Source organism: Kogia breviceps, chromosome 4 (genome assembly GCF_026419965.1).
Source record: "Kogia breviceps isolate mKogBre1 chromosome 4, mKogBre1 haplotype 1, whole genome shotgun sequence".
Taxonomy (NCBI): domain Eukaryota; kingdom Metazoa; phylum Chordata; class Mammalia; order Artiodactyla; family Physeteridae; genus Kogia; species Kogia breviceps.
The window spans coordinates 55,556,369-55,577,408 of NC_081313.1; the positions used below are offsets into that span (position 1 = coordinate 55,556,369).

The 21,040-nt window shown below is 36.9% G+C and overlaps 1 protein-coding gene across 3 annotated transcripts in view; it reads left to right on the forward strand.

Annotated features, from left to right (window-relative positions):
• BDP1 (B double prime 1, subunit of RNA polymerase III transcription initiation factor IIIB) overlaps positions 1-21,040 on the forward strand; it is a 94,636-nt gene that overhangs the window by 55,794 nt on the left and 17,802 nt on the right. For 2 of the 3 annotated variants that reach the window (XM_059062539.2, XM_067031109.1), the window contains exons 23-32: positions 136-337; positions 822-1,012; positions 1,846-2,233; positions 6,367-6,492; positions 11,258-11,294; positions 11,776-11,868; positions 13,177-13,399; positions 13,724-13,878; positions 19,099-19,249; positions 19,458-19,638. In XM_059062539.2, the coding sequence (XP_058918522.1) occupies positions 136-337; positions 822-1,012; positions 1,846-2,233; positions 6,367-6,492; positions 11,258-11,294; positions 11,776-11,868; positions 13,177-13,399; positions 13,724-13,878; positions 19,099-19,249; positions 19,458-19,638 (1,747 nt within the window). The remainder of the gene's footprint in view (positions 1-135; positions 338-821; positions 1,013-1,845; positions 2,234-6,366; positions 6,493-11,257; positions 11,295-11,775; positions 11,869-13,176; positions 13,400-13,723; positions 13,879-19,098; positions 19,250-19,457; positions 19,639-21,040) is intronic. The other variant, XM_059062540.2, reaches the window with a different exon arrangement.

Sequence of the window (21,040 nt, forward strand, 5' to 3'; positions counted from 1 at the left end):
TGTTTAGTTTTATAGCCTATTTATATATAGTCCTTCGAACATAGAATTGGTTTGTGCCCAAAAATTGTTTAACAGCAGATACATCGACAGGAATTCTGATTTTCGTTCTTCAACATGATTTGTATTTCATTCTAGACATGAACATAAAACATATGTTCCTAGTCCACCACAAATGATAAGAATGCAATTCCAAAAGGCTAAGCCAAATTTGGGAAGAGCACAAGGTAAGAAAGAGGACTCAGGCATAGAAAAAGACAGAGCAGATCAGAGTAAGGCAAGGAAGCCAGAAGATAATTTGCTGCAGCATGGAGATTCTGACACCCAGCTTCTTCAAAAAGTAAGTTTGAAAAAAATAATTTATTAGTGGGCTCTATTATGTCAATATCATGAAGGAGAACATTAAAAAAATAGTTTTGCGGGCTTCCCTGGTGGCGCAGTGGTTGAGAATCCGCCTGCCGATGCAGGGGACACGGGTTCGTGCCCTGTTCTGGGAAGATCCCACATACCACGGAGCGGCTGGGCCCGTGACCCATGGCCGGTGAGCCTGCGCGTCCGGAGCCTGCGCTCTGCAAAGGGAGAGGCCACAACAGTGAGAGGCCCGCGTACCACAAAAAAAAAAAAAAAAAAAAAAAAAATAGTTTTGCCTTTTGTACTATAACTATTTTCATGAAAATTGATTGACTTTCCAATATTATGAAAGTTTAGAAACCAGTCACTTGTGTATATGTGTGTAAGCTTAGCGCTTTAGGCCAAACTACCAAACCAAATTACCATACAGATTGTTTCCTTGGTAATATTAATTGTTTCTTCTTAAATTTAAGGGAAAAGCTGAGTTTCTGACATCTCTAGAGATTTCAGCAAGAAAAAGTTCTGTAGGTTCCAAGGAGATTGCTTTGGCAAAAAAAGATGCTCATTCAGAAGTTGGACCATCAGGAAGTGTTGGAGAGAAAACCATAGGCGATAATTCTATGTGTTCAGTTGTCGAAGAGCAGTATGTCAGTAAACCAGCAAGGTAAACTTTTATTTAACAAGTACTTTCAGAATAGTAAATACAAGTAACTTATTCTTAATGGATGTCCTACTCTAACTTATTGATAGAGTAAAAAGATGGTTTGTTAACAAAAGTATTGGTTGTTTTTAATTGGCAGGTCTGTTTCTTTCCCACTTTTGATTTTTATTTACTAAAATTTCCTTTTTTTATGATTGTCTCAGAAAGATTTTTCTTTCCTACATTTAAAATTTCTGGGTGTTGAGTATATTAGACATGAGCAGAAGCCTGATGAAAGAGTAGTACATATTACCTAAATAACTAGGGTGCTGATTCAAATTGGAGTCACAAACACAAGTGAAGGGTACCTTTCTTCCACAGTTTTCAAGGAAAGTGGAAGGGACCCTAAGTTCTAAAAAATGTTGTTCTGTTGGATTTCCTCATTCTCCTTTTTTCTTTTGACCTAATCTGTTTACCCAATAGGATAAACCGTATCACTTTTTGGTCTCATATTCTGTATTTATTGGTCCAGTGTTCTTGATCCCATTTTCTTCTAATAATTTCCAGTGTTGTATTTCATCACCACTTAAATAGCAAGGGGGAAAAAATGGCTCAGAATTTAAAACTTAACTGTGAAAAATTTGTAGGTAGATAACTAATATTTAACTTTGAATGAGAAACTAAATCCTAACAATAAATTCCGTTCATTCTTGTCATAGCATTAGTGTTTGATAGAATGGGTGGTGGGCATTTTATATTAATGGCTTGAATTAAGATTTCACTTTATAAGTTCAGTGTTCATTAAAATTATCCTTGTGCATGTAATGACTATGTTGCTATTTTGATTAAACCTCCAGCTCTCCACAACTGTTAAAAGAATCAAATTATTCTAAAATTGCTGTGGATCGACGAACAGCTCTCTCTTCTGCCTCTGAATGTAAGATAGATCGTAGTGAAAGGAGAATGCGTCGAAAGATTAAACCAAACGTCTCCAAAGGGCGTGGATCAAAACGAATTCGGAGTAAGACCTCTAAGAAGGAACCTAGAGCTTCTAAGCCTGTGCTGGTGACTCTTCGAGCTTCCCAGGAAGAAGACGAAGATGATGTGGAAGACTTTGAGTCTGACTATGAAGAAGAAAGCTATCATCTTGCTCCAGAAGAAGTTAACAAAGCTCCAGTGTTTGTACCTGTTGGTCTCAGATCTCCTGAACCGGTTTCTGCTCAGATTGAGGAAACCATGGAAGAGGTAGTTTGAATTTTGAATCCTTGGAACTTTATCTTACTTGTTTTTTGCTTTTAGTGGATGATTGTCTCTTCTCTTAGTGATTATTAGTATTTGAAGATTATTAGAGTAATTTATTTGGGGCCTGCTGCATAGCCTAGGAAATCAGTAGAAATAGGCTTGTGTGGTCTCCTGTGTTTACTCAGCCCCTGCAACCCAGGCCCAGCACAAGGTAATCAGTATAACAATACTGAGAGAAATCTAATTTCACTTGTATCTGGGGGCTACTTAATCTCCTTTCTGGTTAATTAAAAAAAAAAAACTTGGCAGATGTTTTCTATTAACTTTTTGTGGTAAGCTCAAGTTAAGCTCTGGTTGGTAAAGAAGGTAGAAGGGACATATTTCTTTCTCTCTCTCTCTCTCTTTTTTTAAAATAAATTTATTTATTTTTTTTTACTTTATTTTTGGCTGCACTGGATCTTCGTTACAGTGTGCAGGCTTCTCATTGCAGTGGCTTCTCTTGCTGTGGAGCATGGGCTCTAGGCGCGTGGGCTTAGTAGTTGTGGCTCATGGGCTCTAGAGCACAGGCTCAGTAGTTGTTGCGCCTGGGCCCAGTCTCTCCTCAGCATGTGGGATCTTCCCGGATCAGGTCTTGAACCTGCTTCCCCTGCATTGGCAGGTGGATTCTTAACCACTGTGCCACCAGGGGAGCCCTCTCTCTATTTTTAATTGTGGTAAATTACAGGTAACATAAAATTTACCATCTTAGCCATTTTAAAGCCTACAGTTCAGTGGCATTAAGTGCATCCATCCACAGAACTTTTTTTCTTCTTGAAAAACTACAACTCTGTACCTATTAAACAATAATTCTGATTATTCCCTCCTCTCTAGCCTGTGGCAACCACTTACTCTAGGTCCCTCACGTAAGTGGAATCATACAGTGTTTGTCCTTTTTGTGACTGGCTTATTTCACTTAGCATAATGCTTTCAAGGTTCATCTAAACTGTAGCATATGTCAGGATGTCCCTTTTTTTTCTTTTTTCTTTTTTTTGGCTGCATTGGGTATTCATTACTGCACACGGGCTTTCTCTAGTTGTGGTGAGCAGGGGCTACTCTTGTTGCAGTGTGCGGGCTTCTCATTGTGGTGGCTTCTCTTGTTGCGGAGCATGGGCTCTAGGCGCGCAGGCTTCAATAGTTGCAGCGCATGTGCTCAGTTGTGGTGCGTGGGCTCTAGGGTGCGCGGGCTTCAGTAGTTGTAGTGCACGGGCTCAGTAGTTGTGGGGCACGGGCTTAGTTGAGCTGCGGCACATGGAATCTTCCCAGACCAGGGATCAAACCTGTGTCCTCTGCATTGGCAGGCAGATTCTTAACCACTGTGCCACCAGGGAAGTCCAGGATGTCCTTTTTAAGGGCTAAATAATATTCCATGCAGTATATACAGTACCACATTTTGTTTATTCTTCTGTGAGTGGACAGTTGGGTTGCTTCCACCTTTTGGCTATTATGAAGAACACTGCTATGTACATGGGTATACAAATATTTCTTTTAATCCGTGCTGTCAATTCTGCAAGTGGAAATGCTGGATAATATGGTAAATTATAAATTGATTAATTTTTTGAACAACCCCCATACTGTTTTCCATAGCAGCTGCCTTATTCTACCATCCTATCAATAGTGTACAAGGGTTCCAAAGTCTCCACATCCTTACCAACACTTGTTTTTTTCTGGTTCTTTTTTTTGTTTGTTTTTTGATGGTAGCCATCCTAATGGATGTGAGGTAGAGGAACATATTACTTCAACTTACTTTATTATGAAAGCCCCTTACTCTTTTGCCTCTTGGTCTAACTTTGTAACTTCAAAGTTTTCTGTTCTGCCTCAATTTTCAGTAACTTATTTTGCTTATAGAGCATCATATTGGAATCAGTTTTGTATTCATGGTAGATTCAAAAGCCATTTGAATTACAAATAGAATTCCAAACTCACCTTTGTTAATTCATTGTTAATTAATACCATGTTAAATGTTATAAAGTTAATTGGAATGGTTGAAACTAAATAAAAATGATGTGAAGTGGTTTCTTGTAATTAAAGTTCAAAGTAAAGATAATGAATTTAAATTTTGGTTGAAACCAAGAAAAGGTAAAAGGAAGGTTAATTTTGTGCAAGGATGGCTGGTTACCACTGCATGAAAATTCATTTAGCTATATGTTTTGTATTTTACAATTTCTTTGGGTGAAAGGCAAATTGCTCGTGAAAACTAATACTAGAAATTAACTTCTGAAAATCAGGTTCTAGGATATATCCCTGAATTAATACAGAATGCCTTCTTTTTAAAAAAATTAATTTAATTTATTTATTTAGGCTGTGTTGGGTCTTCGTTGCTGCACGTGGGCTTTCTCTAGTTGTGGCAAGTGGGGGCTACTCTTCATTGCGGTCCGTGGGCTTCTCATTGCGGTGGCTTCTCTTGTTGTGGAGCATGGGCTCTAGGCACACAGGCTTCAGTAGCTGTGGCACGTGGCCTTAGTAGTTGTGGCACACGGACCCTAGAGCACAGGCTCAGTAGTTGTGGCACATGGGCTTAGTGGCTCTGTGGCATGTGGGATCTTCCCGGACCAGAGCTTGAACCCATGTCCCCTGCATTGGCAGGCAGACTCGCAACCACTGCGCCACCAGGGAAGCCCCCTGTATTGTATTCTTAATGGCCAGTTTACTAAGGCAGGGAAATTTGTTTATATGTTAGAAAATGTCCCCTTTAAAAAGTGTTGAAATGCAATGGCACATTATTAAATCATAAAGGGATCTAAAATATTGATATATACTTCAACATGAACCTTGAAACCTTGAAAACATTATGCTAAGTGAAAGAAACCAGTTAACAAAAAATCACATATTATATGATTCCATTAATATGAAATGTCCAAAACAGGAAAATCTATAGAGACAGATAGTAGATCAATGGTTGCTTAGGGATTTGGAGATGAGTTAAAGGAGTCGGTATAGGGTTTCTTTTTTGAAGTGATAAAAATGTTCTAAAAGTAACTATGTTGATGGTTGCACATACCTGTGCTTCCATCACCAAAAAACATTGACTTATACAATTTAAATGGGTGAATTGTATGGAATGTAAATTATGTCTAGATAAAGCTGTTAAAAAAATAAAGCTTTGAAACTGTAGTGCTTACAGAACCAACTTTCAGTTACCTAGAATATTCCCATTATCCCCCCAATCCCAGCTTTTCAGAAAATATTTTGTCTTTGCAAATCACTTGAACTTTTAAAATTCATCCCAGGCCTATAGGATATTTGCAAAGATTTTTCTCTAATTGCATCTGAGCAGACAGACACAGAACACATAGGTGTTACTATAATAAACGTCTTCAAAGGTAGATTTTCAAACTTGACTGCTCAGTTTCTACTGAATCACAGTCTTTTATACTCATCTCTCTGTTAATAAGGGAATAGGAGCCAGACTTCCTTGTTTATAGTCTAGGAGATAAATCTTAGTCTTTTTAAGCCCCAGACTGTAAGGATCTTTGAAATAAGCCTGCTAAATGAAGAGTAAATGTGAGTGGACTCGTTATTTTACATGGCCATTCATTGCTATGAAGAATCATACAGGTTTTGGGGTTGTGGGAGAGGGTAATTGCCTTGGTGGGTCATGTGTGTGATAAATCTTTTTAAGTGCTTTCAACTCATCTCTATGATAGCACTTGGAACAGTGTATAGTTGATTACATGTCTGTTTTTCTTAGATTGTGAGCTCCTTGCGGGCAGGGACCGACTTGTCTTATTGAGCTTTGTATTCTTGTACCCGTAACCCTCTAGTTTTTAGGAAGCATTTCATAAATGTTGACAGACTGATGAGAGAAACTGTGGGAAATTAGGGACAAATTGGGGATAATGGAAAATGAAATGCTAGGTACTAAGTAGTTTAGGACTGGAAGTTTTGCTTATTGTTTGTAAGAATCACAGACCCCTCAAAAACATTAAATGTTTCACTTTTGCCAAGTTGATGTCAATCAGTTTAAAAATTATTATATTTCAGTTTTCTAAATCATGTATAAATGTGAATTTCTTCAGTTTAATATTTTATTTTATGATTCATTTTGTTTTTCTGTGATAGTATGCCAAAATGAAATAATGAAACTTTTCATTTGACAGCTTGAAATACCCGTGAATATCCCAGATGTAGGATGCATAGCTGTTGTTGAACATCAGCTCTCATCAAACATAGATTTGACTACTCAGGAAATGAAACAAGAAGAAAATCTGAATGCATTATCAGTTGTAAGCATCCATTTTAATATGTTTTGTCTTTAATTCTTTGTTTACTTTCAAAAGACTAAGTTTATTTTGAAAGCTTTAGGTTTACAGATGGTTCTTAACTAGTATGATAGAACTTATTCTATTATTTCTAGGAGCTGTAAGTATGAATGGTAGAAACTAGTGAATAATTCATAGATTTTATATTTGACTTGAAAAGCATAGATTCCTGTGTGTGGGAGTAGCTCAATATCTCTATGGACTTATCTTAAAATTCTGATGCATTAAATATATACTAAATGTAAATTATTTCAAACATACTTAGTTGCCTTTTGCTTGGCACTCTTCCTTATTTAGTTGGTATTTATCTTGTTTTTGTAAATGAAGACTTACAACTTTTCCAAAAACAGTTTTATTAAGATACAATTCATACACTATACAATTCATCCATTTAAAGTGTATAATTCAGTGGCTTTTAGTGTATTTACAGCTATATGCACAATTTTAGAACATTTTCATCACCTCAGAAAGAAGTCTTATGCCCAGTGGCAGTTGTTCCTCCATTTCCTTCCAGCCTTCCCCAGGCCTAGGCAACCAATGGTCTACGTTTTGTCTCTATAGATTTCTCTGTTCTGGAGATATACACACAGTACGGTCCTTTGTGCCTGGTTTCTTTCACTTAGCATAGTGTTTTCAAGGTTCATTCATGTTGTAGCATGTATCAGTACTTCATTCCTCTTTGTGGTCAAATCATATTCCATATGAATATACTACATTTCCTTTATTCATTCATCTGTTCATGGACATATAGGTTGTTTCCATCTTTTGGCCATTATAAATAATGCTGCTATAAACCTTTGTGTACAAGTTTCTGTATGAACATATGTTTTCATTTCTCCTGGGTACATTCCTAGGAGTATAATTGCTGTGTCATACGGTAACTTTGTTTAATCGTTTAAGGAACTAGCAAAGTGCTTTCTAAAGCTGCTGCACCATTTTATATTCCCACCAGCAGTGTATGAGGGTTCCAATTTCTTCACATCCTGACAATATTTATTTGATTTTTTGGATCTAACCATCCTAGTAGGTGTGAAATGGTACCTCATTATGGTTTTGATTTGCATTCCCTAATGATTAATGATGTTGAGCATCTTTTCACGTGCTTTTATTGGCCATTTTTATATCTTCTTTGGAGAAATGTCTATTTGGAGTCTTTGCCCATTTAAAAATTTTTTTGGTCTATTTGTCTTTTTTTTTATTGAGTTGTAAGAATTTTTGTATATTCTGGATACAAGTTCCTAATCGTATATGTGATTTTCAGAATTTTCTCTCATTCTGTGGGTTGTCTTTTCATTTTCTTGATGGTTTCCTTTAGAGCAGGGGTCCCCAACCCTGGGCCGTGGACTGGTACAGGTCTGAGGCCTGTTAGGAACCAGGCCACACAGCAGGAGGTGAGCAGCGGGTGAGCGAGTGAAGCTTCACCTGCTGCTCCCCATTGCTCCCCAACACTTTCATTACCACCTGAACCATCTGCCCTCCTCCCCCATCCATGGAAAAATTGTCTTCCATGAAACTAGTCCCTGGTGCCAAAAAGGTTGTGGACCACTGCTTTAGAGTACTTGGACTTCATTTATCTATTTTTTCTTTTGTTGCTCATGCTTTTGTTGTCATATCTAAGAATCCTTTCCCAAAACCAAGGTCCTGAAGATTTACTCCTGTTTTACATTTAAGTCTTTAATCCATTTTGAGTTATTTATTTATTTATTTATTTTTTTGCCACGCCACACAGCTTGCGGGATCTTAGTTCTCCGACCAGGGATTGAACCCGGGCCCCAAGCAGTGGAAGCATGCCAGGGAATTCTCCCCATTTTGAGTTAATTTTTGTGTGTGTGTTTGTTTGTTTTGTTTTTTGGTGGTACGTGGGCCTCTCACTGTTGTGGCCTCTCCCGCTGCGGAGCACAGGCTCCAGACGCGCAGGCTCAGCATAAGCAGCCATGGCTCACGGGCCCAGCCGCTCCGCGGCACGTGGGATCTTCCCGGACCGGGGCACAAACCCGCGTCCCCTGCATCGGCAGGCGGATTCTCAACCACTGCGCCACCAGGGAAGCCCGAGTTAATTTTTTATATGGTGTGGGATTAGAGTCCCACTTCATTCTTTTGCATATGACTATCTAGTTGTTGCACCATTTCTTTGAAAAAACTGTTCTTTCCCTATTGAATGGTCTTTTATTTTTGTCAAAAAATTTGTTGGCTGCAGATATGTGGACTCTCAATTCTATTCCATTGATTTATTTGTCTGTCTTTATGCTGGTGAGGCTCTATTGATTTGTTGCTTTGTACTAAGTTTTGGAATTAAAAAGTGTAAGTCATCCTATTGTATTCTGTTTTTAGGATTGTTTTGGCTATCACGGGTCCCTTGCAATTCCATATGAATTTTGAAATCAACTTGTCAGTTTCTACAAAGACATCAGCTGAGATTCTGGTTGGGATTGCATTGAATCTGTTGATCAGTTGGGGAAGCAGGTGTTGCCCTCTTAACAATGTTTGAGTCTTTCAGTCAATGAACATGGGATATTTTCCCATTTACTTAGCTCTTCTTTGATTTCTTTCAACAATGTTTTGTAGTTTTCAGAGTATGAGCTTTGCATTTCCTTAACTTCATTTTCAAGTGTATTGTTATTTTTGATGCTATTGTGAATGGAATTGTTTCCTTAATTTCATTTTTGGTTTGTTTATTGCAAGTTTATAGGAATACGTTTGATTTTTGTATATTGGTCTTGTATCCTGCATCTTTGCTGGACTCATTTATTAGTTCTAATAGCTTTTTAGTGGATTCCTTAGGATTTTCTACATATGAGATCATGGCATATGTGAATAGAGATAGTTTTACTTCTGTCTTTCTGTATTACTTTTGTAGGGCTGCTGTAATAACGTACCATGAACTGGGTGGCTTAAAACCACAGAAATTTATTCTGTCATAGTTCTAGAGGCTAGAATTCCAAAATCAAGATGCCCCTGGTGATGGGTGCTTCTGGTGGCTCTGAGGTAAAAATCATCTTGGGCCTTTCTCTTACCTTCTGGCAGTTGCTGGCATTCCTTGTCATTCCTTGGCTTGTGGCAACACAAGTCCAGCCTTTGCCTCCATTGCCACATGGTGTTGTCCCTGTATGCGTGTCTGTGTTTCTTTTCTTATAAGGACACCAGTTTTATTGGATTAAGGCTAACCCTAATCCACTATAACCTCATCTTCACTTGATTACATCTAGGAAGACCCTATCTCCAAATAAGGTCACCTTCACAGTACTGGGGGTTAAGACTTCAACATATCTTTCTGAAAGACGTAATTCAGTTTCTAACACATTCCAGTCTGGATGTCTTTTATTTCTTTTCTTGCCTAATTACCCTGTCTAGAACTCCAGTACAATGTTGAATAAAAGTAGGGGAAAGCATCCAGTCTTTCACCATTAAGTTTGATGTTAGATGTGGTTTTTTTCATAGATGCCTTTTTTCAAATTGAAAAAGTTCCATTCTGTTCCTAGTTTGTGTGAGTGTTTTATCATGAAAGAGTGTTGGAATTTGTCATATGCTTTTTCAGCATCTCTTGAGATGATCATGTAATTGTCTTTTATTGTATTGATATGTATTACATTGATTGAATTTTGGATGTTAAACCAAAAGTTGCATCCCTGGGATAAATTCTACTTAGTCATGCATATAATTTTTTTTTGATATTCATTTATTTATTTTTTTGGCTGCATCAGGTCTTCGTTGTGGCACATGGGCTCTAAGGCGTGTGGGCTCCGTAGTTTGTGGCATGGGAACTCTCTTGTTGAGGCACGTGAGCCCAGTAGTTGTGGCACGCGGGCTTAGTTGCCCCGCAAAATGTGGGATCTTAGTTCCCGGACCAGGGATCGAATCCCCGTCCCCTGCATTGGAAGGTGGATTCTTTACCACTGGACCACCAGGGAAGTCCCCATGGCATATAATTTTTATATGTTGTTGGATTCAGCTTGCTAGAATTTTATTGAGGATTTTTTTGTCCATATTTATAATAGATACTGGCCTATTATCTCTGATGAATCTGACACCAGGTTCTTGTGGTATTAGGAGCTGGAAGCCCTCCAAGTGGGGCCTGCAGGGAGAAGGGACCCTGTTTTCCTGCCTCACTGAGCTGGAAGGAGGGAGAGAGCAGTCTTAGCTCAAATACCACAGACTTTCACCTTTGTTACTGAATTTTCAACGATTTTATCGAATATATGTGCATCTTACACCCTTAGGACCATTTCCAGAGACTTTAAATGGTGGTTCTTTAATAAATTTTACCAGTCTCATTGGGGAGAGGGTCAGCAGAGCTCCTCATGCTGTCATGCTGGACATAGATCCTATAACTTCTTAATTTATTAAAATTCATTTAATTTTTAAGCCACCTGGTAGTGTAAAAAATTTGTGATATTGTTCAGAACTTGGTTTCCATTGAGTCAAAACTAGCAGCAGATGTGACTAAAGTTGAAGGATTATGAAATTGAAGAAGTAAGAAAGGCAGATGCTTTATTGCATATGATCAGAATTTAAATTTGCATATAATACAAGCAAAAGGTAAAAGAAGGAGCAAGAGATGAAAATATTAGGATTTTAAATGATTTCTGTTCTTGTTTATAAAATTTTATGAATATAAATTTCCACTCCATTGTAACCAAAAGCATAGAAAGACCTGTAAAATGTAGTGCTTTGAGATATAGAACATGTGTTTGGGAAAATACCTAAGCTATTAGTTTTCTTTTCCTTTTAGGAAATGACCACAGGTGAACATTCCCAAGCTGAAACAGGTAACTGTTAATAAGGAAACAGCTAAAAACACTTGGTTGACACCAACAAACAGAGTGATTTAATAGTGGTGGTTATTAGTAAATGAGTCAGTTTGCTGGAGAATTGAATGAAAAGATCCAGCAGTTTGAATATGTTCTCTAGGAGAAACTTGGGTTATTGGAATGCTACTTTAGAGAGTGATTAAATGTTTGATAAAGAAGTATTTATTTTCTCTGATTTGCACAGATGTATTTCCCTTGAAGGTATTAAGTTATTTAACGAGAAGGAGGCATTTTCAGTGAGTGAAAGTCAACAATTGATGCTCTATTTATATTATATAAGCTGAATGAAACACTACCCTAGTGAGGGGTTAGTGGTATGGAGGGTTTTGAAACTTGTTACTTGAGGATAAACACCTAAATTAAAATTCTTTTCTAAGCAACCAAACATAAATTTCCCGATTCAATCTTCTATTTTAATGTTGATCTGGTTTTTCACAAGGTACCAACGATGGAAGCACTGAAGCTGCCATAACTTTACTTACAATGGGAGGTCTGGTGTTGCAGTCAGAGATCAGTACAGAACAGAGTGATGGTAAGAATGAAAGATAAGTCCTACCAAAAGAAGAAACCTTTAAAATCCAACTTTTAAGAAATATACCCATATTTGAACATTAAGTGAATATCTGCCTTTTACATTTGAAGTTGGCATCACTGTGTTATTTTTCCGGAAAAGGTAATATGTATGCATTGATCCATCCTACTTACTACTTACTTAGCCCTCTAATGGCCTCCATTTCCATATAGTGCACTGGGTTTATTAAGGATAATGTGTATTTGTAGAATAGTTAATCTAGTGAATCCTCTACCTTTATCATCATAAACATCATTGGTTAACTGAACTCCTTAATCACTGATCTCTTCACACATGTTTCTTTAGCGAAGGAGCTGCTGCTTTAGATAGTCTTCACAATTACATGACAGTCAAATACAGTATGAAGGGGCAATAGTAGTCACTGAGATCATTTAGTTTAGACTATTCTGTTAGTTTGGACTGAGCCAAAAAACATGTCAACCCAGACTCTTGTATTTTCTTTTAGGCTATGGTCTTTACTATCAAAGTACCTTCTACTTTACATTAAATGGATAATCATGTTACTTATAATCCTGTTAATCATTTTAACTGCTGATGAGTGATCTGCCATTTGTTTTAAGTGTCAGATTTCTTGGCCCATAACTATATATTTATCAGGAAAGTCTCTGACTTGTGTTCCCTATAGGGCTCCTTTTTCAGTGGCAGAGTATTGCATTGTAGCCTGTCACAAATGTCTAGAACGTAAAATACAGGTTTTAAAAAATTATAAATGAAGATAATCCTATCTGGAAATTCATCTGAGGTTATATAGTTACTGAAAGTAACAAAAATATTTATTTTTAATTATAATAACAGAAAAGTTTCAGTCTATAAGAATTATTAAACTTAGAACATGTCAAATCTCTGGCATGAAATATGAGGTCATAAATTTAGACTTGGAGCCAAAAAGAGCAGACTTTAAAAATAACATAGATAGTCAGTTTCTCAAATGTGTTTTACCCATTTTTTCATTCTGCTAGTCCTCTCCTAATGAATTGAATAAATCTTTAACACATTGTTTAGTCAAAAAAAAAAATTAGGGAATTCCCTGGCGGTCCAGTGGTTAAGACTCCCTGCTTCCACTGAAGGCGGCACGGGTTCAGTACCTGGTTGGGGAACTAAGATCCTGCATGCCACGTGGTGCGGCCAGAAAAAAAAAAAAAAATTAAAAATAACATAGAATTTTACCGTTGCTGCATGTTGAAGGATTTATTTGGACATCTATTTGTATTTGGTCAATTTTAATTTTCTGTTTTTTTTCTGCAATAGGAGTGTGTGTACTTCCTGATGTTCATTCAAACGATAAAAGCCATATTCCTTTTTGCCCAGATAATACAAATCTCAAAATTGTTCATGAATGTCAGGAACCTTCTTCACCTATCCATAGTACATCTCCAACAGTAGAAGAAAACAAGATTATATTGGATGAACAAAGTACTAAAGAAGAAATTGGTTTAATGGAAGAAGTAAAGAAAAACTCTATATCATCCAGGTTTATTTTGCTTTATTAAACTATTATTGTTTTTTGAGTTTTACAAAATAAATTAGTGTTCAATTAATAAATATATATAAACCAACCATCAATATGGCCAATAAATAGCTTTGAGTAACAAATAAATGTAAGGTGGGCAGTGATTTTAGTTTAGTTTAATGGTTTGCATATTAAAATTACCACAATGGGTGTTTTAAGCTTTAATGAAACAGTTTTATGTAAATATAGTCCCAGTTTTACAGACATGGTCCAGATTCTTACACAGAATCCTGAGAGAGTTCTTACACAGTTGATCAATTTCTCTTTCTTCCCATCTCTTTCTAGGACAACTTCAGGAGTGACCAATAATTTGAGAATGAGAAGTAGATTTGCCAAGCCTAAGCCAAATCTTAAGAAAATTTTAGGGACCAGCAGGTTTGGTGCTCCTCAGGAAGTTCCCAGTTTGTTTGTAACTGAAGGAGAAGTGGAAATTCAAAGAGGTAAACTTTATTGTTCCCTTGAAAGTTACAAAATTACTTTGACCCAAGAAATTTCGTTAGCATTTCAAATGGAATATTCAGTTGTTAAAATTATTTTAAGTATTAAAAAGTTAAAACATACAGAAAGTAGAATGAGCTATAAAAAAAATACCCATAAACCCACCAACTAGTTTTAGTAATTATTACCCTTTCACTATATTTACTTGATCAAACTTTCTCTTCATATATATTTTTTTCTGTGTGTTTATACATGAATACTCAAGCAAACATCTCTTAGGCATACATGCATGTGGCAAAAAACAAGACAGTACCCAAAAGTCAAAAATTTTAAAACCTCCCTCTTCCTTGGTTCCCAGCCCCTAATCCTATTTCTAGTATCAGTTTTTATTGTAGACCTCTAAAAATGTTTTATACACATAAGCATCTAAATAAGAGTGTGTGTATATACACACAAGCACCCATATATATACATACACATGTACATATATATGTATACATATTTATATTCCTTTCAGCAAGAACAAAAATATATGTATACTATATCATATATACTATTCAGCACTTCTTAAAAATAACAACTTTATTGAGATAATTCACATACCATAGAATTCACCCATTTAAAGTGTACAAGTCAGGATTTCCCTGGTGGTCCGGTGGTTAGGACTCCGCGCTTCCACTGCAGGGGCACGGGTTCGATCCCTGGTCAGGGAACTAAGATCCCATAAACTGTGCTGAGTGGCCAAAAAAAAAAAAGAAAAAAAAAAGTGTACAATTCAATGGTTAGTATATTCAACTTTTGCGTATTATAAATAATGCTGCTAAGAACAGTCATTTATAAGTTTTTGTGTAGACATATATTTTTATTTCTCTTGGGTTTATACCTACAAGAAGAATTGTTGGGTCATGTGGTAATTCTGTGTTTAACCTTTTGAGGAACTGCCAAACTGTTACAAAAGTGGCTGCACCATTTTATATTTTCACCAACATTCAGTGAAGGTTTCAGTTTCTCTGCATCCTCCCAGACACTTGTTATTATTTGTCTCTTTGAGTATAGCTATCTTAGTGGGTGTGAAGTGCTATCTCATTGTGTGTGTGTGTGTGCGTGTGTGTGTTTTAATTGGGGTATAATTGCTTTACAATGTTGTGTTAATTTTTGCTGTACAGTGAAGTGAATCAGCTGTATGTATACATATATCCCCTCCCTCTTGGACCTCCCTCCCACCCTGCCCCCCCAACCCACCCGTTTAGGTCACCACAGAGCACTGAGCTGAGCTCCCTGCACTATACAGCAGGTTCCCACTAGCTATCTGTTTTACACATGGTAGTGTATATATGTCAGTCCCAACCTCCCAATTCATCCTACCCCCCTTCCCCCCAACCCATGTCCACACGTCCATCCGTTCTCTACGTCTGCATCTCTATTCCTGCCCTGCAAATAGGTTCATCTGTACCATTTTTCTAGATTCCACATATATGCATTAAAATATACAATATTTTTCTCTTTCTGACTTACTTCACTCTGTATGACAGATTCTAAGTCCACTCACGTCTCTACAAATGACCCAATTTCGTTCCTTTTTATAGCTGAGTAATATTCCATTGTATATGTGTACCGCATCTTCTTTATCCATGCATCTGTTCATAGACATTTATGTTGTTTCCATGTCCTGGCTATTGTAAATCGTGCTGCGTTGAACATTGGGGTGCATGTGTCTTTTTGAATTATGGTTTTCTCAGGGTATATGCCTAGGAGTGGGATTGTTGGGTCGTAATGTAGTTCTATTTTTAGTTTTTTAGGGAACCTCCATACTGTTCTTCATAGTGGCTGTATCCATTTACATTCCCACCAACTGAGCAAGAGAGTTCCCTTTTCTCCACACCCTCTCCAGCATTTACTGTTTGTAGATTTTTTGATAATGCCATTCTGACCTCTGTGAGGTGATACCCCATTGTAGTTTTGATCTTCATTTCTCTAATAATTAGTGATGTTGAGCATCTTTTTATGTGCCTCTTGGTCATCTGTATGTCTTCTTTGGAGAAATGCCTATTTAGGTCTTTGGCCCATTTTTTGATTGGGTTTTTGTTTTTGTTTTTGTTTTTTTTTTGATACTGAGCTTCATGAGCTGTTAGTATATTTTGGAGATTAATCCCTTGTCAGTTGCTTCGTTTGCAAATATTTTCTCCTTTTCTGAGGATTGTCTTTCTGTCTCGTTTATGGTTTCCTTTGCTGTGCAAAAGCTTTTAAGTTTAATTAGGTCCCATTTGTTTATTTTTGTTTTTATAGTCGTTACTCTAGGAGGTGGGTCAAAAAAGATCTTGCTGTGATTTATGTCAAAGAGTGTTCTTCCTGTGTTTTCCTCTAAGAGTTTTATAGTGTCTCGTTTTACATTTAGGACTTTAATCCATTTTGAGTTTATTTTTGTGTATGGTGTTAGGGAGTATTCTAATTTCATTCTTTTACCTATAGCTGTCCAGTTTTCCCAGCACCACTTATTGAAGAGACTGTCTCCATTGTATAGTCTCGCCTACTTTGTCATAGATTAGGTAACCATAGGTGTGTTGGTTCATCTTTGGGCTTTCTATCCTGTACCATTGATCTATATTTCTGGTTTTGTGCCAGTACCATACTGTCTTGATTATTGTAGCTTTGTAGTATAGTCGGAATTCAGGGAGCCTGGTTCTTCCAGCTCCGTTTTTCTTTTTCAAGATTGCTTTGGCTATTTAGGGTCTTTTGTGTTTCCATATAAATTGTAAAATGTTTTGTTCTAATTCTCTGAAAAATGCCATTGGTAATTTGCTAGGGATTGCATTGAATCTGTAGATTGCTTTGGGTAGTATAGTTATTTTGACAATATTTATTCTTCCAGTCCAAGAACATGGTATATCTCTCTGTTTGTGTCATTTTTGATTTCTTTCATTAGTGTCTTATAGTTTTCTGAGTACAGGTCTTTACCTCCTTAGGTAGGCTTATTCCTAGGTATTTTATTCTTTTTGTTGCAGTGGTAAATGGGATTGTTTCCTTAATTTCTCTTTCTGATCTTTTCTTGTTAGTGTATAGGAATGCAAGAGATTTCTGTGCATTAATTTTGTGTCCTGCAGCTTTGCCACATTCATTGATTAGCTCTAGTAGTTTTCTGGTGGCATCTTTAGGATTCTCTATGTATAGTATCATGTCATCTGCAAACAGTGACAGTTTTACTTGTTTTTTTCCAATTTGGATTCCTTCTCTTTCTCTTTCTTCTCTGATTGCCATGGCTAGGACTTCCAAAACTATGTTGAATAATTGTGGCTAGAGTGGACATCCTTGTCTTGGTCCTGATCTTAGAGGAAATGCTTTTAGTTTTTCACCATTGAGAATGATGTTTGCTGTGGGTTTGTCGTATACGGCCTTTATTACGTTGAGGTAGGTTCCCTGTATGCCCACTTTCTGGAGAGTTTTTATCATAAATGGGTGTTGAATTTTGTCAAAAGCTTTTTCTGCATCTCATGAAATGATCATATGGTTTATATTCTTTAATTTGTTAAAATGGTATATGACATTGATTGATTTACAAATACTGAAGAATACTTGCATCCCTGGGATAAATCCCACTTGATCATGGTGTATGATCCTTTTAATGTGTTGTTGGATTCTGTTTGCTAGTGTTTTGTTGAGGATTTTTGTGTCTATGTTCTTCAGTGATATTGGCCTGTAATTTTCTTTTTTTGTGATATCTTTGTCTGGTTTTGGTATCAGGGTGATGGTGGCTTCGTAGAATGAGTTTGGGAGTGTTCCTTCCTTTACAATTTCTTGGAAGAGTTTGAGAAGGATAGGTGTTAGCTCTTCTCCAAATGCTTGATAGAATTTGCCTGTGAAGCCATGTGGTCCTAGACTTTTATTTGTTGGAAGATTTTTAATTGAAGTTTCAATTTTATTACTTGTGATTGGTGTGTTTATATTTTCTGTTTCTTCCTGATTCAGTCTTGGAAGGTTGTACCTTTCTAAGAATTTGTCCATTTCTTCCTGGTTGTCCATTTCATTGGCATATAGTTGTTTGTAGTAGTCTCTTATGATCCTTTGTATTTCTGCGGTGTCTCATTACGGTTTTGATTTGCATTTCCCTGTTCACTAATGATGTTGAGTATCTTTTTATGTGCTTATTTGCATGTCTTCTTTAGAGAAATGTCTCTCAAGATCTATGCTCATTTTATTTTATTTTATTTTTTAAGATTTTTTTTGATGTGGATCATTTTTAGAGTCTTTATTGAATTTGTTACAGTATTGCTTATGTTTTGGGTTTTTTTTTTTTTTTGGCTGTGAGGCATGTGGGATCTTAGCTCCCCGACCATGGATCAAACTCGCAATCCCTGTATTGGAAGGCAGTCTTAACCAGTGAACCGCAAGAGAAGTCCCTGTGCTCATTTTACAATTGAGTTGTCTTTTTATTATTGAGTTCTTTGTATGTTAGTGCTGTTTTTAAAGGTTAATATATTGAAAAAATATCTTTCTGTATGATTGCATAGTACTCTTATTTCATTTTTTCAATAGCCTCACTATATTTTCCATGTTCCCTCCCTACCAAGGTCCCAATCCCTCAGGGTACTAGTGGGAATAGGAAAAGCAGTGTAAGTGGTAGGCTGCCTAGATTATATTCAACCCCATATATAGAAGATCTGGATAGTTAGCATCATCTTTTCCCTGTTTTGGGGTTCTTGATCTCTGGGATTTTCTTTTAGCCAACAATTCCTGTGGTTCAATTAGTTAATTCATTACTTTGGCTTGAGCAGTACCCGGAAGGTCTCTCAGTGTGCAGACCCCAGTTACCTCTTTTATACAGATGTCAATTTTCTTCCACTTTGTGACATGATTCATTCAGAACAGCTCCCTCCCCAACACTTCCCCCAAGGTGGAACCAGCCAGGCCTCATGTGTACCCACCTCTAAACCTCTTTTGTATATGGGTTTCTGATTATACTGCTATTACAGTAAAGTAGAGATACAATAGCTGTGGCTGCCAGGAGTGAAATATGTGCAGTGCAGACTCATTAATTATCTCATTTATGTTAAAAAGTGTAATTGACCTAGACCACCTTTTTGCCATGTGAATAAGCTTGCTTTTTGGATTAAGAGAAGTTTGGAAGAGCCACTATGTAGTGATCTTTGAAAAAAGAATATGTTTCTAATATGGAGATTTTGACTTTACTATTTTGGGCTATATTTTAAATGTGTTTTTTATTTAAGAAACTGAGAAAAATGCTTCTAAAGGGAGAGAATTAGAAGATAAAAACCTTGAATCAGTTACAACAGCAGAGAGTAAGGAGCAGAGCAAATTGGCATCTGTACACGGTATTGAAGAAACCAGTATTTCACAAGAAGCATGCCTAACTGGAAGGTAAAAGAGGAAAGATATTCTGGGATTTGATTTATATTCTGTGTCAACTATAGGCATGAGCAGTAGCTGTAAGAATTTGTTCTGTTGCATTAAATCTATCTTAAAAGTTTGAAAACCATTAAATTAGATGAACTTTGACATACCTAGCTCTAAACATAGTTCTGTGGTTGTCTCCTTGATTTCAGATACATACTAATCTGTCTTTCAGAGATGAAGTTGAAGAAGGGAGGTCTGCAGAGGTTCAGCTGTCTTCAGTTGCTCCTGTTGTTTCATCTGAGTCAAGACCCCACACACTTGGTTTGGGTATGGGTCTTGGTGAGAGTTCTGTCGAAGAACCCCTGGGAAAGGACTCTAACGGAGACAGTGTGCTTATACTTCATGTTCCAGAGGTAAAAGAATGTAAAATATAACGGGGCGGCTAACTGTTTATTCCTTATTTAAAATGTTAAGTTCTAATATACACACAATAAACTTTACCCTTTTTAGTGTTCAGTTCTACAGATTTTCATAAACATGTATAATCATATAACCAATACATGAACAATTCCATCACTCCCCAACTTTTCCAGGGTCCTTTTTTAGTTACTCCTTCTCTCCACCCTCCACCCCTGACAACCACTGATCTTTTTTCTTTCCGTATAATTTTGCCTTTGCAAGAATGTATTGAATATGTTTTTAGTCTCTGGAACATAGAGATAAAATAACCAATACCTAGCTTTGTTGTAAAAGCTTTGAAAAAGGAAGTGTTTTGTACAGAGAGAACTCTTGCTTCTTAGCCCCTGGATCTGAGAAGTTCATTCTCAGAGCAAGTGTGTATTGAGACGTTGTGTGTGCAGTACTGTGTGAGATACTTGGAATATAGCCTCATGAAGAACAGATGAGTAAATGAATGGTTAAATTCAGTCTGATAGGTGTTATGAAAGAGAGTTGTGTGAGACTCAGTTGGAGTGGCCCTCAACCCAATCCAGCGAAACTAATCTGGTGGAGGCAGTGGGCGGAGCCCAGGCATTAGCTTTTTTTTTTTTTTTTTTTTTTTTTTTTTTTAAAGTTCCCCAGGTTATTCTAATGTGCATCCAGCACTGAGCAAATCCTTTATCTGGAAGAACAAGTATGAATTAGCCAGTTACAGGGAGAGGAACATGTACAAAGAACAAGTGTGAAACAGTATGACATACTCAGGGACTGTATAAGTAGCTATGAGTGGAATATAAATGAAGAAAGTGCTTAGAGATGAAGTTAGGTAGCCTGGGGACAGATCATTAAATGAATTTCTATGGCTTGCTAAGGAGTTTGGGTTACATCCAAAGTTATGGGATTTTCCCCTACCACCCAACTTTTTAAGTTTTACTTTTTATTTTGAAATAATTTCAAATTTAGAGAAAAGTTGCAAAAATCTTACAGAGAGAACTGTTAACATTTTGCCTTATTTGCGTGCATACCTAGCCCTAAACATTATTTTCTCTCTGTGTTGCTCTCCATCTTGATAGGTACTTTAAAACAACTAAACCATCTGAAAGTAAGTTGTAGACATGAGCCTTCACCCACAAATACTCCAGCTTGTATCTAAGACCAAGGACGTTCTCTTACAGAAAAATGACAATACTATTACCACACTCAATATTACCATACTACCTAGCACTGATTTAATAATAATGTGTAATATACAGTTGCAGTCAAACCTCTTACAGTGCATTTAGCTGTCATTTCTTCTTATTTTTTAAATCTAGAGTAGTCCTCTTGCCCTTTTTCCTCTTTTGTGTACTTGACATTTTAGAACAGTCCAAGCTAGTC